At 40.0% G+C, this 16,760-nt stretch overlaps 1 protein-coding gene across 1 annotated transcript in view; it reads right to left on the reverse strand.

Annotated features, from left to right (window-relative positions):
- Positions 1 to 15,517: 15,517 nt before the first annotated feature.
- cdh2 (cadherin 2, type 1, N-cadherin (neuronal)) overlaps positions 15,518 to 16,760 on the reverse strand; it is an 88,301-nt gene continuing 87,058 nt past the window's right edge. Inside the window, exon 15 of the mRNA XM_008434185.2 lies at positions 15,518 to 15,724. Coding sequence (XP_008432407.2) covers positions 15,518 to 15,724 — 207 coding nt within the window. The remainder of the gene's footprint in view (positions 15,725 to 16,760) is intronic.

Consider the following 16,760-nt stretch of genomic DNA (forward strand, 5'->3'; position numbering starts at 1 on the left):
CTAACCAACTAGCTAACATTACCACCTATACTTTATTGTGCTTGTGTATTATTTGTGTGTGTGTCTGTGTGTCTCTGTGTGTGTCTGACACCCTGGATGAGAAAACCAAGAGAGAGAGTGTGTTGAATGACATACAAAACCTGTTTATCAATGTGCTCAAGGTTCTTTCTTTTATCATCTCAATAAATAAAATAAAAATTCATAGCTATAAAAAAAATGCATAAATAACTGAGCCAGAAAAGTATAGAGTGCCTTCTCTGGGTCGGGGAGGATGTCCTGCTCCATGTGGATCTTGTATCTCAGGATCTTGTTCACCAATGAGGGAAAAATGGAGCAGGAGATCGACGAGCAGATTGGTGCAGCGTCTGCAGTGAAGAGGGCTCTGTACCGGTCTGTCATGGTGAAGAGAGAGCTGAGCCAAAAAGTGAAGCTCTTGATTTACCAGTTGAACAAAGTTCCTATCCTCATCTATGGTCATGAGCTTTGGGCCATGTCCGAAAGAACGAGGTCACAGATACCCTGTAGGGTGTCTGGGCTCTCCCTTAGAGATAGGGTGAGAAGGTAAGATATCCTGGAGGAACTCAGAGTAGAGCCGCTGCTCCTTCATGTCGAGAGGAGCCCGTTGAGGTGGCTCTGCATCTGGTTAGGATGCCTCCTGGACGCCTCCTTGGTGTTCCTGGCACGTCCCACCCGCAGGAGGCCCTGGGGGAAGACCCAGGACACACGTTGGAGGGACTATGTTTCCCAGCTGGTCTGGGAATGGCATGGGTTCCCCCAGAGGAGCTGGAACAAGTGGCTGGAGAGAGAGAACTCTGAGCCTCCTTACTTAGGCTGCTGACCCCACGACCCGACCCCGGATAAACGGAAGATGGATGGATGGATGGATGGATGGATGGATGGATGGATGGATGGATGGATGGATGGATGGATGGNGATGGATGGATGGATGGATGGATGGATGGATGGATGGATGGATGGATGGATGGATGGATCACACACATACACAAACTCACATGCGTGATACATATAGCATAATAGAATAGAGACAGTAATGTTAGCTAGCTTGGTTAGCTAGCTAGTTTCAAGAAACGTGCTCTTTTGCAGCCTCCCCCATACCCACATATTAAAATCATCTATACATATTAGTCATGTATAGGTGATTTTGTGTGAACCTTGAGTGAGTTTTGCAGATTTGTTGRAAAACACACACACCCACACACATATAATGGATGTTGACATTGACATTCCAATATTGCTGTTGTAAAATTGMTGCTGCTGTCATTTTGTTTTAAAAATGTTCTACAAATTGTCAGAAATGTTCTACAAATTGTTCCAAAAACGTTTAAAAAAGTGAAAAATGAAAGTATTTCAAACATGAAATAATTCTTGTGTGAAATAAAACACAGTAGAAAGTATTATACAAAACATTATTTTGAATCAAAATGACAAAAGTAGCATAAAAACACATTGTGTAACCYGGGTCAAAAAGGATCCACTCACGGAAGACTGTATCGTCAGTCACTCACGCATCAGAGGGTTAAAAAATGAAACACTAAATCAAATCATAAAATGCATTTTGTCATTGTATTTCTTCAAAAGGCTAAAACAGCGTTTTGAAGACTCTYACAGAGGATGCCCAAGAGGGTAATATACATCTCAGACCTACCTGCAGAACCAGTTTGAACCAATTTCTGCAGCAACTTATACAGAAAAAAACCTGTCTGTTTTCACTTCCTCTTTCTGTGAGCACAAAGGTCTTTTTTTTCTAAGTCAAAACAGAAAATATTCACACCTCTAAGGTCAATTATTGCAGGAATAATTATTAGTTATGCATAGATGTAAGTTCTTGAGACACCAGCCCCCAAGTTGGCACTCTTGAAAGTGGCTTTAACATACAGTATAATGACTCCTTGTACACTGTCAAAGTTGTTGCAACAAAAGCTGAAGATACCATGGTCAAGTTACTGAATGTGACATTTTAAAGCCCCGACTCCAATTCAAATTAAAATTTCTGGTTGCACTTTGAAAAAAAGGACCTGAGACTGAAGATGTCCTGCATCCATTCTGGCTGAAAAAATTGATCCAGCAAAGATGCTGTTGGAATACTGACCCAAATGTCTCATCCACATATGGGTTAGCAAAAAATTAGCTTTTCATTCTTAGACTTTATTTTTTCCATTCTAGACATCAAGATACATAGGAACTTAATTCAGTATTTGTATTATGTCGTCATGTCACTGTTTTTATTAAATTAATAGAATTTTAATGTTCATACACCAACTTTCATAATCTAAACCCATGCAGCAAGTCTGGTTGCTTTAATTTTACAGCTAAATAGAATAAGTGAAGTATTAATACATTTATATGTATCTACTAGTTTGGACTTCTTTGAACTTGTTAAGACAATTGTGGTTCCTAATTCTCAACTGAATAGTAGACACAATAAAGTTCTGCTACATTAACTATATTATTTTCTCTTTTTTTTGTGTATTTGTTTATGGGGGAGAAAGCTATAGAAACTAAAATGTTTCAGATGACCAGTAGGAAAACATTATGGTCAGGCAAAGATAGCTATAGTAAAAACAAAACAAAGTTTTCATGACATGGTTTCATTTATTGATAATAAAAGGGATCCACAACAACCTGATTTCATCTAAAAATACAATTCTTGTTAAGCCATCACTGGAAAGCGTAGTTCAATTATACACTGCCAACTATGATTACTGATAGATATGCAGAATCAAGAAATCACTTCAATAGTACCTGCATGGCAACATGAAGCAGGCTAAAAGATTTTGGAAAGGAACACATCATGCGTTGATCTAATGAAATGCAAAAACAGATGACAACCCTGACATCTCCCAATTGGGAAAATTTCACAAACCTGTTTCTATGAGTTTGGGACTCCAGTGAACCACAGTGAAAGGTTTTATCCACAAATAGAGAAAACATGGAACAGCAGTGAACCCTCCCAGGTGAGGTCGTAAAAGATCCCAGAAAAACACCCAAAGCACTGCAGGCTTCACTTCCCTCAGTTAAGCTCAGTGTTCATGGTTGAACAACGTAAAATAAACTTTTCAAAAAGTGGCATTCATCTCAGATTTCCAAGATGAAAACCACTGCTGACCAAAGAGAACAAAGGTTTGATTCATATTTGATGAAAAAAAAGAAAGACATCTAGATGATCCTGAAAAAAAATATTCTGAGGACAAAAGTGGAAAAGTTTTGCCTCCCATTTCCCATTTTATCAGACCAACTTGGTGGTCAACATGCAGATGTCATAGAACTGGCCATGGGGTGCTTTGGTGCTTTAGGACTTGAGCAGTGTGCAGGAATGTAACAATGAATGCTGCTCTCTCTATACACTGATGCAGTGTAGTAATTTTTGGAAACACCCTCTGAATGAAATTTCATGCCATTTCAATTCAGTTACACATACATTCCAATCTTCACAAAGAACTTTATCTATTGCAAATATGTAGTAAAACATGTTTACAATATTAAATATAGTTACGTGTTTACAGCACTCAGAAGCTCTGAAAGACTGTTTTTTTTTAGGTTTGGTACTAATACTATTCAATGCTGAGCAGCAGTCCTGTCTCCCAGCTTTGTGAAATGGCAGCTATTTCAAATGTATTTGTGTTGTCGATGAGCAAGCAGCATCATTCCTGAAGTTCCTTCAAGGGCAGGTGTGTTGACAGTTTTAACCGCAGCTTAGCTGCAATTTTGACCTGCTGAAACTTTATTTAAATCMCCTGCTCTCTCAGCTTATGTTTCCTTAACTAATTCTGCTTTAATTGGAGAATGCTTTAATTCATAATATTCCTGAAATAAACCTGAGGTAAACTTCACCCGTTTCATTTTTATTCCATTTACAGCTACAGAAACTCCCTGGTTCAGCTAACCTTCACGRTGCAATGGAGATGAATTGGAAAATAATAAGCCAGCATGTTTTTCAAGTTTTTTACCTTTTTTTCTTTTTATTGAAAGCTGAAGTTATTCTGTTGTCTGTTGTAGAGTACTTCAGAGCTGTTATTGATTTTTTTWATTTTTATGTAAAGTTTTATCTTCCAGCAAATGTATATTGGACATAGATTTGTCAAAAACCTTAAAGTCATCCAGAAACCTAAAAGTTTTGTAAACTTCAATTGGCAAATTGTTATTCACTGCTTTGTAGCATGTCCAATAAATTAAGCAGAATATTTTATTTTATTTTTTTGGACTAACTACAAGCTTGATTTGTTTAAGAAACCAAATTGCTGCAGTTAATAGAAAGGACCCAACTGTAAAATGTGTCCTGTAATTTCCATTGTCTGTGTATATTGTTTTTATTTTTTCCTATGAATAAATTTCTTTAACGTCATGCATTTTTGGGGGTTTGCATAAATTCAGCTGCAGCAACATGCAACAAACCTGCATCAGCCAGCCCTGTCGTACGGAGCACCAGCTGGTCTCTGTGTCTCCCTGTGAGTATTTGTTTGCCCATARTAACATTTTTCCATGGAATAAACAAGTTGAGCAGAGAGTCCTCTCACTKTTTCAGGAGAACATTCTCCTTTGTGCTGTAAGCCACTTTTACTCTTTGTTCTTTGGGCTAAAAATACTTGCTTGGACAAAAACGGGGAAGGAAAAAGAAAACAAAAAAAAACAGGCATTAAAATTATTCTGGTAAAAGACATGAATGTTGTATGGAAAAGTTATTGAAGATTTATTATAGCTTTAAAAAACAAAAAGTGTGTTTGACTTTTAACTTTAAAAGATTTTAAGTATAATAATAATAAGCTTCCAGTAACATTTCTTACAAGAAAAAAGCTGGAAATTAGCATTGTATAAGCAYCTTTTAGTGGAACAACTATACTTGAAATAATATGGGTCATTAATAGAAATGTAGTCAGTTCAGCAGTCAGGGGCTACTGTGGATCTCCGTATGCTCGYGTGCTTTGATGAAGGAGTTCAAAAGGACACTAAACCAGGAGTAAAACTAGCCCCACTGTAAGCCGCCCTGCTTTTGAAGCTTGTCTCTACTCGGCACAGAGGGCAAAGAGTGAAATCAAAAAGAAGCAGGCATTTGTGAAAATGTTGATCTGAGGAGGAATTAGCCCGTACAGGGTAAAAACTAATTTAACATCATCCAGTCACGGTACAAATCTGCCTTACACCTTCTGAGAGCCTTGGAGTCAACTTCAGCAGAGGGAGAAAAAAAAACAGTTAAAGCTATTTATAAATTAAGGAATTTGTCGAATTAAATTTTAAAGTCAAGCAGACAAAAGGAATCTTTTAATTACCAGTTTATGACTGCTTACTGTTACCAGCTGACATTTGTCAGAGCTGACTGATGATTCGTAGTTGCTGCTTTACAGTAAAGAGCTGTTATTCACTCAATGACAGACATTTTACAGATGTCAAACTAATAATAGGGTGATTAATGCCCAGTAAAATTGATGCATACCCTGCAGTATTTATGACAATCTGMRAGTGAAAACTGATGTTCTTTGAACTGACTAAGCTCTRGAGTTTTGTTCCCCACTTGGCTGATGGCTCGTCACTCCGGCTCTGAGCCATCCGCATAAATGGCTGACTACAATGGAGTCAGCAGACGGGAAAGTCAGGACAACCTAGTGCCCTCTTTTCTCCTCCGTACAGACAGTTATGTCGCCAACACCCTGTGTAATCAGCTGCACATTGATCTGAGAACCATCTCCCCATCAGCGCATTTATAAACCACCGATCACGGAAGTCCTTGCACTGCAGTCGGCACAAGACACCGTAGCCAATTTGTTACCGGTTGCGAAAAATRATCCGGCTATTGTGAGAATTTGGCCAGGAGGGACTCAAAGCCATAACGACAGCAGGGTGATGGGATGTCAAGTGTTTAAAAGCATGAATAAATCTCGAGGCTCTCACTTGTTTCCCCACTGTGGCCTCCCTGCTTTGACTTGCCTTTTTGCATATTCAATTTCACAGGAGAATAGAGATATCAAAAGTATTTCTTAGGAGCGAGCAGCTGCTAAATGCGAATGCTTTGCTTAGCCGTTTTCAGCTGTGATAAAGAAAAGTTGGTGAGTTTGTGTGCGAGTAAAATTAAATGAGGAAAATAGATGGTCTGGGTGTCTTTTAATGCGTTTCCATGGTTTATGATTACACATCCTTTTGTGGAGCAGCTCAGCCATTCATGCAAGAGAAACCACAGCGAGATGAGAAATGCCTCGTGAGCACTCACAGGCGGCAGAAAATGACATTGAACATTGGCGTACAAGCTGAAAATCCCCCGCCTCGCTGATATGCATCTTTTGAGAGAAAAGGCGATCATTTTTTTCTTCTTTTCTTTTTTTTTTTTTTTTGTCTCAGAGTTTCTCGCACCATCAACCTGTGCCCTCTCTGCTAGCTGTGTGACCACACCGACAGGAGCTGTGTATGCATGGAGAGTAATAGCGGGAATGGGTGGGCCCTGATAAACGAGAGCTGATGAATCAGAGAGAGAACAATATCAGCTGGAACGGAGGGTGAGCTGCTGGGGAGATACACGGCTGAAACCTACAACAAAACAAGGCGACGGGAGGCAGCACAATGCCCTGAAAAAGCATTTGTGCTCCAATGATTTATGTTTTTTTCCTTTTTTAGTTACTCTTAAATGTTCCAGGTGATCAAACAAAGATAATAGGATTAAATCCACAAATTAGTTTTCAAATGATAATTTAATTTACATGGTAAATAAAGCTGCCCAAGCCGTCTTGGTCCGCCTGAAAAATGATTTGCCCGTATACCATATATCTGGTTTTGTGATAAAATTGCTGGATGCTCTCTGGTGGAATTTTTATGCAGAGATCAGAATTCATGGTTTCATCAATTATGACATTTTGCCCAGGTTCTGACATAGAAATGCAGCCTCAAACCATCATACCACACCACCATCATATTGTGATCTATCTTATCTATCTTAGCWTTGCGGCAGATGTAAAAAGAAGCATTTCTTCCACAAATGTTCAGCTTATGTTTGGACAATCCATGGATGCCACTGACTTCCTGGATGAGTTGCTGATATACAGTTGTTTGTRGACCATCCACTCATTAAAAGCGTTTCCTCTGTCCCGTGTTTTCTACATTTGTAGATAATGTCTCACGCTGTAGTTCTTTGTACTTGCAAAAAAAAAAAAAAACAATTATCAAGTCCAGAGGACCCCAAAGTCATCTGGACTCATCAATCCCTCATCAAAGGCATACCTGAATTGTTGCTTTGATTCTTTCATGCATGTTTGAAGAATCCTTGAGTCTCCCATGTCAGACATTCAGAGGTGCCTAAGCATTTGCTCATACAAAGCACCTTTTTCTACAAGGCTCCTCCTTGGAGCTGCATCCTCCAGTCGAGCTCCCACTCCACACGACACCCCTCCCCTGATCTGCACTCAGATCCACCAGTGGCAGCAGCAATTAAGAAACACCTGGTGGAACTGTGCTTGCTGAGCTCAGCATACAAACTACTTCTCGGTCCAATGCTCCTAAAGACGGTTTAATGAGAAGCATTGTTGTGATGACACGCTGAAAGGTGGGGTGTCTCAAAGAGTTGGCACTTCTTAAAGAGATGGAGGCCCAATATCACGGCGTCAAATTTCAAGGTCAAAATTTTTTTAAGTCACTTCTGATATCATTTTATAACAACTGAAATTTAACATAGTTATTTTATTGTGCAATAAATGGCACTATCCGCATGAAAAATGTATAATAATATGGCCCCTTTAAAAATGGCCTTCTAGACTGATAATCTCAGTGACTTTGTCATCAGTTCCTGAATTTTTAGATACATYTAAGTCTTCAAAAGTGGYTTCACCTACAGACAAGCTGCTTTACATAGATTTTTTCCCCTCAATAAGTAAAATCCTCATTTGAACTCAGACAATTTTTGTGTGGTATTAATACTGAAACATTTTAGTGTGACAAAAAATATATAAATATCTTTAAGGACCAAAATGCTTATTGACAGCATAGTCGATCAAGGCTGGACGGTTAAAAGCTTGATTGAAGAATAGGCCTCCTTTCACTCCTTGTGCAGAGGAAATGCAAACACTCTGATCTAATATTACACTTGGAGGACAGCTGTGTAGAAATCAAATTGATTGATTTTACACAAGTGACTGGGTCCATGCACAAATGCATTAAAGAGTGCATGTGCCCTGGTAAGCACTCGCTGTCATCCAGACTACTTACTTATTCATTCAAAGGTAGCATGCAGGGGCTGAGAATTCATATGAAATATGTTCTCACTGCTCAGGGCCAGAAATTTCTATCGATGGCCTGGGCGGCATCCATCTTTTCAAAGTCCACCAAAGGTCACAGGCAGCATAACTCAGAAGCTGGTTTGCATTGGACTCTGGTTTGTATTCTGCATGTTTACCGACACCTCCCCCACCCCCCCTCACCCACCGAGGCTGGGTGGCTCTCTCTGTTGTACTTGCTCAGCCTTCCACGCACTCACACTTCCTCACAGACACGCAGGCCGGGGAGCCGAGGATGGCTGTCTTGTAAATCTGCTGCGGTGAGGAGTCGCCGGTGGAAGCATTGTTTCACAGTCAATAAAAGCAGCCCTGGGGTGCTTGTAAGAACAGGCAATCTGCAGCCATTTTCCCCTGGAGAACATCCCCGGAGTGCTCCGAGCATTACGAGCCCACTTTTTCCTCGCATTTGAAGTTAATATTTTGAATAAAACCTGGAAAAATAATAAAAAAGAAATATCTACCAGCACATATTGCAGCATCTAATGAAAAGATAGAGGAGTGAGCACCAGAGCCAAGTTTCACTCTAGGAGAGACAACAAAGCACAGAGAGAGAGCCAGCAGCTGATAACACATTTATTATTTATTCATCGTTTTGTATTACTGAGGTGTTCGCTTTCTTCTTCTTTTTTTTTTTCCCCTTTTTTATTATTGTGCAGTTTGTATGTAGAAGGTATTCACAGATTTTGGCAGAGCAAAATGGTGTCATTCCTACCCGACTTAATTAGCTTGGCAAATAATTTTCTGCCTATTTAAACATGCTTGCCGTTTACTATTTTTATCCATTCTTCAGCGAGCTGAAATGTGCAAATGAGACACCGTTTTGTGCAATTATATCACCCGACCTCACTGCACCATCTTGCAAATACACAACGAAAACATGCCTCTCACACAATGGTCATTAATTATGGCTCAGGCTGTCAATTTCAATGATTATTATCCTCAAAACATTCCACATTGTTCCTTAATTTCCTATGTAATGCTTTCAAGCAGCACTCCTGACTGAAGCAGTTTCCACTCTTGCATTATTACAGACTCTCCCAGCACATATCTGTAAAAGGTAGAGAGCTGTATGTTTTCAGTGCGGAYATCGGGGGAGGTGTGCAGTATTCGCCTTTATGTCCTGGACTCTCTTAGATTGCCAGCGTACCTTCGGGGATAATCCATGTTGTGAAATTGAAGTGGGGTGCAGGAATATCAATTCTTTTTCTTCTTTTTCTCCACCCTCAGCAGGTGGAGAAAAAGAAGAAGAAAGAAACCAGACCTGACTGCCTGGTGGATTTGAACCAGTTGGGGCAATCTCAACATCATGATGACAATACAGCAGGGCAGRAGATCTTAGAGGCGAGTTACAGCAGATGGAGTTTCAACCAAGCTGCGTTTCTTTGCATTTCCACAAAAAAGTTGAGCGTTTAACACTGACATCAACAAAAAAAGATTCTCACATGCAATTTTTTTTTTTCATTAAACCATCTCATTGGTCAGCGTTTGTTTCCAGTTTTTTTTTTTTTTTTTTTTTTAGGTGTAAACTGTTTTTTCAGCCGGTGTAACACCTTTTGTGAGATTATCTTTTCAGTTATCATGTTCTGGGCTGTAACACATTTCGCATTGAACCTATTTGGTATGGGACTGCTGGATAATAATCACAAACCTCTCTGTAACCCGAAGAAAGTGACAGCGATAGGAACAGTCACAAAGCGGACTTTGCACAAGCTCGATGCCATTTTAAAATGAGCAGCAATTTGACAAATGTTTTCTTTAGAAACCGAGGCCTATCAAATCCTAGCAAATCCTTTTCAACACAGGCCTGCAATTTTTCTTGTCCTCCTCCAAGTTAGGCAGGATGGATCTCCTCGTCCTCYAAGGCAGCATGAGGAGCTGAAGGTAGCTCCCACTGTAAGCCAACAGGGAATTTAGAAGCGGTGAGTTTGGTGCCACGTTATATCCACAGACAGCAGTGTTGATGTCATTTGTGTAAACAYGAACATTTGGGGCATGTGGGTGATGCAAGTAATTGGCTTGTAAAAGAGGGGCATATCTTTACCGCCATTCTGTTGTAGAAAGTCACTGAGTAATGTTCTCTGCAGGAAAAATAACGCAGGGGATGGGCTTCGTGACCAGGTGCATTATCCTTCTGCAGGTAACCATCAGAAAACGGATACACTGACACCATAAAGGTATGAAACTGGCAAGCCTCAATACCTCGGAAGGCTGTGCATTTATAGATGTTAGATCAGTACTGGGACCCAATATGTGGCAAGAAAATATCCCTACTGCACTGAAACCCCAGYTACAACCTAATAACATCCTGCATGATACAAGGCAGGATGGATCAAYACTGATGGATCATTACGTTTACATCAAATTCTAACTATGCAATCTGAAAGTCACAGTGAGTGTTCGAGTCATGCCTTTGTACTCAAATATWTTGCAGTTTTGGTGAGCYTGTGTGAATCAAAGGCCSAGTTTCCAACTCTTAGCTGTACTTCAATGTTCTGTTGCTGTTGTTTATCTCCTGTTCATGAATATTGCAGAAGATCAACAGTTTCTGAAATACTCGGGAAAGCCTGTCTGGCAGCAGCAACCACTTATTGTTAAAAGTCATTGCGCCCCATGTCTGAGAGTTGCTTTAAACGTCAGCAAGTTTTCCTTTCCAGACCTGGATTTGGAAGTGCATTAGGTTGCTGCATTGGATAGGCTGATCTGCTATTTGAGTTATCAAGCAATTAAACAGGAGGCAGGTGTCTATATGTTCAAATATAATGGCATGCCTCTTCTCTGGAGGATATTAAGTATATATTGGGTGATCAACGGGGCTGCACAGTGGYGCAGTTGGTAGAGCTGTTGCCTTGCAGCAAGAAGGTTCTGGGCTCGATTCCCGGTCCCGGTCTTTCTGCATGGAGTTTGCATGTTCTCCCTGTGCATGCGTGGGTTTTCTCCGGGTACTCCGGTTTCCTCCCACAGTCCAAAAACATGACTGTCAGGTTGATTGGTCTGTCTAAATTGCCCCTAGGTGTGAGTGTGTGTGTGTGCATGGTTGTGTGTCCTGTGTGTCTCTGTGTTGCCCTGTGACAGACTGGCGACCTGTCCAGGGTCCCCCTGGACTCCRCCTCTCGCCCGGCACGCTAGCTGGAGATAGGCACCAGCAACCCTCCCGACCCCACTGAGGGACAAGGGTGAAAGAAAATGGATGGATGGATGGATGGATGGATGGATGGATGGATGGATGGATGGATGGATGGATGGGGGATCAAACTACAGGTATTGACACTTTGCAATTACATCATTTAATCACTCGAGCAATCATGACTGACATTGGAAGTGAGTATTGAACAGAACAACTGAGATTGTTTTCCCCAAGTTGTTGGTAGCCTTGGTGTCTACTTGTTGAAGTCAAGCTAATTTGTCTGTGAACGTAACGCTCCTAGTTAGGGCCCATAGATGGTGGAATTTACAAAAGTTTGAGATTGCTAGCTTAGAAARGGACTCATACCTCCTCCCTCCTGATATGTTAATCAAATTGCCAACTTTGTCTGAATTCACACCATGATTTATGTCACTATGTCATAAACAGTGCTAAGATGACACGATAACCAGTTTTTTGTTTTGTACATGAAGGGCATTTTCTCTATGGTTACTAATGGTTAGGCATGTACCTTCTCCATAATGCAGTATTTGATATCTTTGTACACTTACTTATAAAGTAGGCGAACATTAATCTTCATACATTGTAAAGTGTTCACTGCAAACCCTCGATTACACTGAGAGCTGTCAGCCATTATGATTGACTACTGCTATCTATCACCCCCATCTCTTTCCTCATTAAAAGTTATACAACAAAATGACAAGTTTGGTTTGGATCCTTATCTATTTGAGGAGCCAATGGCACAGCAAACTATGACCATTTTAAAAAGGGAAATCAACTAAATAAAAGCGACATTAGGCTACCAGATGTCTGTCTTTTGACAGGCTTTACAGGAGTGCATATGTTGTTTTGACGTATGTCATGGCGAAGTGGGCAGAGTTCTGAAGAGTGAGGCGTCACATGCAAAGGGTCAGAGAGTAGAAGTACCTGCCACTGCCTTTGATGCCCAATGAGTAGGGGGTATCGGATTAGCTATAAAATTGACTCCTTGGTCAGCATTGTCTCTATCAATCTTAGTGGTAGTGGACAGCTATGCTGGCTAGTTCATGGGGATAGGTCCTACCACACCCATTTTCCCCCTTACATGTTGGCTGTAAGGGGATGTAAGGAAGGATGGTAATTGCTAATACCGCTAGTATGTCCACCTGCATTCAGAAAAAGCTGCAGTGAACTCAGTCAAAAACAATGTCTATCTTGACATACTATGTGTCGGATGTGTAAGTAATCAATTTTATTGACCAAGGGACTAACATYAGCATTGAAAACTGTCTACATCCAGTGTCCTCCTGAAGTCAGCTGAGCATGATCTCAGACGTTTCTTCTTGATATCATCCTGTATCATTTTCCACATATTAGTAAAGGTCCYCCTAACCTCCACTTCAAGATAGAATAAAWCCCCTTTAAAATGCAATAWATGCAACGTTTTATTTYCGGAGCAAAAGAGGCTGCTGTGAACAAGAATGTACCATGAGAAGATACKGGTAAACTAATAACTCCAGGTTAAATAATTTTAGATATGACTTCAGGGTGTTAGAAATGTGATCCACATTTATTTTCTTTTCCATTTCCACGTTTTGTGTGTTCTCCAGCTGCTGCCTATTGTTCTACAATGGACAGATGTGTGTAATTTAATAGGCCCCATCTAGGCCTCACAAAGCAAACAAGCAGATGTCTAAAAATGTCAAACTACTTCTTTAATGGTGCACAATCTACTCAAAGTATGTGCTGCTTCAGTGCACACGTTGGAAACTTCATTAAAATGTTGAATCACTAAACACATGTCTGCTGGCTCAAGATCAAAGCCAGCAAAAGAGGTTAGTCAAAAGTTAACCCCTTCCATTAAGTGAGTGGAGGCAAAAGGAAAGACGAAGGGAATTGCTTCTGTTTGAAAACCTCAAGGTAAAATGGAAGTGGCTCGATTGAGCAAATGTGAATCAGCTGCAGTTGAAACAGAACCTGCAGGTCAGACAGTTTGTTTTTTCAACATTAAATCTCGCTCTGCAGTGTAACATTTTGTGTCAACTATAGGAAATGGAGTGCAGAGCTCTGCACACCACAAGGTCACTTGGAAACAAGGGTTCAGTGGCTCTCGAAGGAGTCGGATGAGGATCTTTAACAAAAAAACAGCAGCATTTGCTCAGTCTCATTTTACTTAGTCTTTCACAATTGAACATGACTAAATGTAAGAGAACCTAAAGCCCGAAAAGGAAAGAGGAAGCAGGGGATTTTCATCATCCAACTGAAACAATTTCTCCAAGTGATTGTTTTCTACCGAAAGAAAATATAAATGGAAGTCTTAAGAAGTGGCGTTGGGATTATCAGACAATCTTCATCTCGAGGTCAAGTTTAATCTGACAGTGCCCAACAGAACAAATCCCATATAGCAGATAGGTTCAGGGTGAGTTTGTTTTCCTCAAGTTTCTGCCCTTGACTGGGGGACACGCTGTTACATCTTGAATTTACCGCTTAGTTTATAGCCCCAAAGCAACAAAACTTCCATGCAAAAGTTTATTTATTTTTTTCAGTTTTGTATAATCTCTGCAAACAAGAAAAAAAAGGTATGATTTATCGGCGCCTTTGGCAAAATGTCTTGCGGAGAGCCATTTTTATGGAAAGGCTATTGTTCTCAGACACAACTCAAAAAGTAATTAAGCCTCTGAAAGCTGTGTACAAGAAATAAAGAAACAGGGGCTCTTGGCTCCAAAATCAGCATTTTATTTGGATGATTGGGGGTCAGAGATGTATAATTTGTGTTCCAGTACACACCACTATCCACAAGGCTCAAGTCCAAAACCTTTTCCAGTCTTAAAGCTGAATCATTAGTCAGTGCTCATTAGCATGTTACCCAGCCCACTCTCCCTTTTTTGGTACAAATTCAAATGTTGTGCTGACAAGATCACTACTTTGATTTTTTTTTTTTTTTTGTCATTTTATTTTTTTTTTATTTCTTTTTTTATACAAAAAAAAAGATACAACAAAAAACGTTAACTTCTACACATGTAATGTCACCCAGAATTGCATTTTTTTTTCCACTTTTAAATAAATTTGGGAAACATTTTTTTTYTCTCAAATTTGTGTTGTCATGAAAAGATAAAAACATGCAAAAAACCTTAATTTGTTATCAAATTATACATTTACAAGTTTGGAACTTTTGCACCGCTTCATAATACTACATCCAAAGGAAAAAAAAAAGAAAAAAAAAGAAAGTAAAACAAAACGGTATGTACACACACACAACTTTTTACAGTGAAGTAAATGTTGAAAATATCAGATCATGACTAAGGCAAATTAAGTGTACATTGATCAGACCAAAACAGTTTTTGTTGCATTTGTAAAGTACTACATCACCTCAAAAAGAAAAGAAAAGAAAAAAACTTGAAAAGGAAAAAAAATGCTACAAATAGTGTGATTTATAACTCCCTTTATTTGCAACCAGCTGCATGATTTAAATTTTTTAGTGAGAAACTCTAAAGGTCTAGCATACTGTACAGTGCTGCTCAATCATTTTCCTTCCAACTGAGATTTATTTAAATATTCTTCAAAACAGGAGCATTGGGTAATCAAAAAAGAAAAAAAGCACGTAGAAGCATACCAGAGTGTAACATACTTTGTCTGAAATCACTCCAAAAGTCAGTACCATTAAAGCCTTGAACATAAAACTAATCATTTAGATCCAAAAAAATGTACAAAAAGGCACATTATATCCCAGTGCTTCTGTACTGTGAAATTCAAGTTTAACTGAGCGCATTCAATACCGACAATCCGAGTGGCGACAGTCCACCGAGCGTTATCTCCTCGCATCCTTCACACTTGGAGCACAGGCTATGCCTAAGCTTTCGACAAGCATATGTATGCGTAGACTACAACAATAAGCCTAGGTTGTTTTTTTTTTGTTTGTTTTTTGTGTGTGTGTGTGTGTGTTTCGTTTTTAGAAAAAAATTCTGAATCAATGTTTATTATTTGTATCTTTTCAGTCACAGTTCTCTATCACTCATGGAAATATTAGAAGCTGTATGTGTCCTTCAATGAGAAATCTTTCCTTCTCTTCGTTAAAAAAAAAAAAAAAAATTGTAACTTTTTATCCGWCAAGGTGAGCCTGCGTCTCCTAATCGTCGCTTCCGCCGTACATGTCTGCCAGTTTTCTGAAGCGAGGGCCCCAGTCGTTCAGATAATCGTAGTCCTGGTCGCCCCCGCTGCTGGAGGAGTTGAGCGAGCTTAGGGAGCCGGCCGTGGAGCCGCTGCCCTCGTAGTCGAACACTAGCAGGGAGTCGTAGGGAGGAGCAGTGGGGTCGTTGTCAGCTGCCTTCAGTCCCTTTGCGGAAAAAACAAACAAAAAAAAAACCCATCAAGATTTATATTTAACATACAATGTATGAAAAAGACTTTCCTTATCACAGCCTGATATCGCAACTAAATAATTCCTGTTAACATAGCCAAAATTATTTTTATTTGCTAAATGTCAAGACAAAATCGCTGAGGCATTTTATTCCAGTACACTCACAAGCTTATGTACATTTCCGTAATATTTGATACATCTGCTTTAAAACTGTACGACTTGGGTTAAATTGTTTGGTTATGTCTCCAAAAGCAATTTCAAATGTTTCTTAAATACAGGTCCTTCTCAGAAAATTAGCATATTGTGATAAAGTTCATTATTTTCCACAATGTAATGATAAAAATTAAACTGTCATATATTTTAGATTCATTGCACACCAACTGAAATATTTCAGGTCTTTTATTGTTTTAATACTGATGATTTTGGCAAACAGCTCATGAAAACCCAAAATCCCTGTCTCAAAAATTTAGCATATCATGAAAAGGTTCTCTGAACGAGCAGTTAACCTCATCATCCGAATCAACAAAGTAACTCTAAACACCTGCAAAAGATTCCCCGAGGCTTTTAAAAACTCCCAGCCTGGTTCATTACTCAAAACCGCAATCATGGGTAAGACTGCTGACCTGACTGCTGTCCAGAAGGACATCATTGACACCCTCAGGCAAGAGGGTAAGACACAGAAAGACATTTCTGAACGAATAGGCTGTTCGCAGAGTGCTGTATCAAGCCACCTCAGTGGGAAGAAAAAAGTGTGGCAGAAAACGCTGCACAACGAGAAGAGGTGACCGGACCCTGAGGAAGATAGTAGAGAAAAGCCGATTCCAGACCTTGGGGGACCTGCGGTAGCAGTGGACTGAGTCTGGAGTAGAAACATCCAGAGCCACCGTGCACAGGCGTGTGCAGGAAATGGGCTACAGGTGCTCCATTCCCCAGGTCAAGACACTGTTGAACCAGAAACAGCGGCAGAAGCGTCTGACCTGGGCTACAGAGAAGCAGCACTGGACTGTTGCTC

This window comes from Poecilia reticulata, linkage group LG17, assembly GCF_000633615.1.
Source record: "Poecilia reticulata strain Guanapo linkage group LG17, Guppy_female_1.0+MT, whole genome shotgun sequence".
NCBI classification, from domain to species: domain Eukaryota; kingdom Metazoa; phylum Chordata; class Actinopteri; order Cyprinodontiformes; family Poeciliidae; genus Poecilia; species Poecilia reticulata.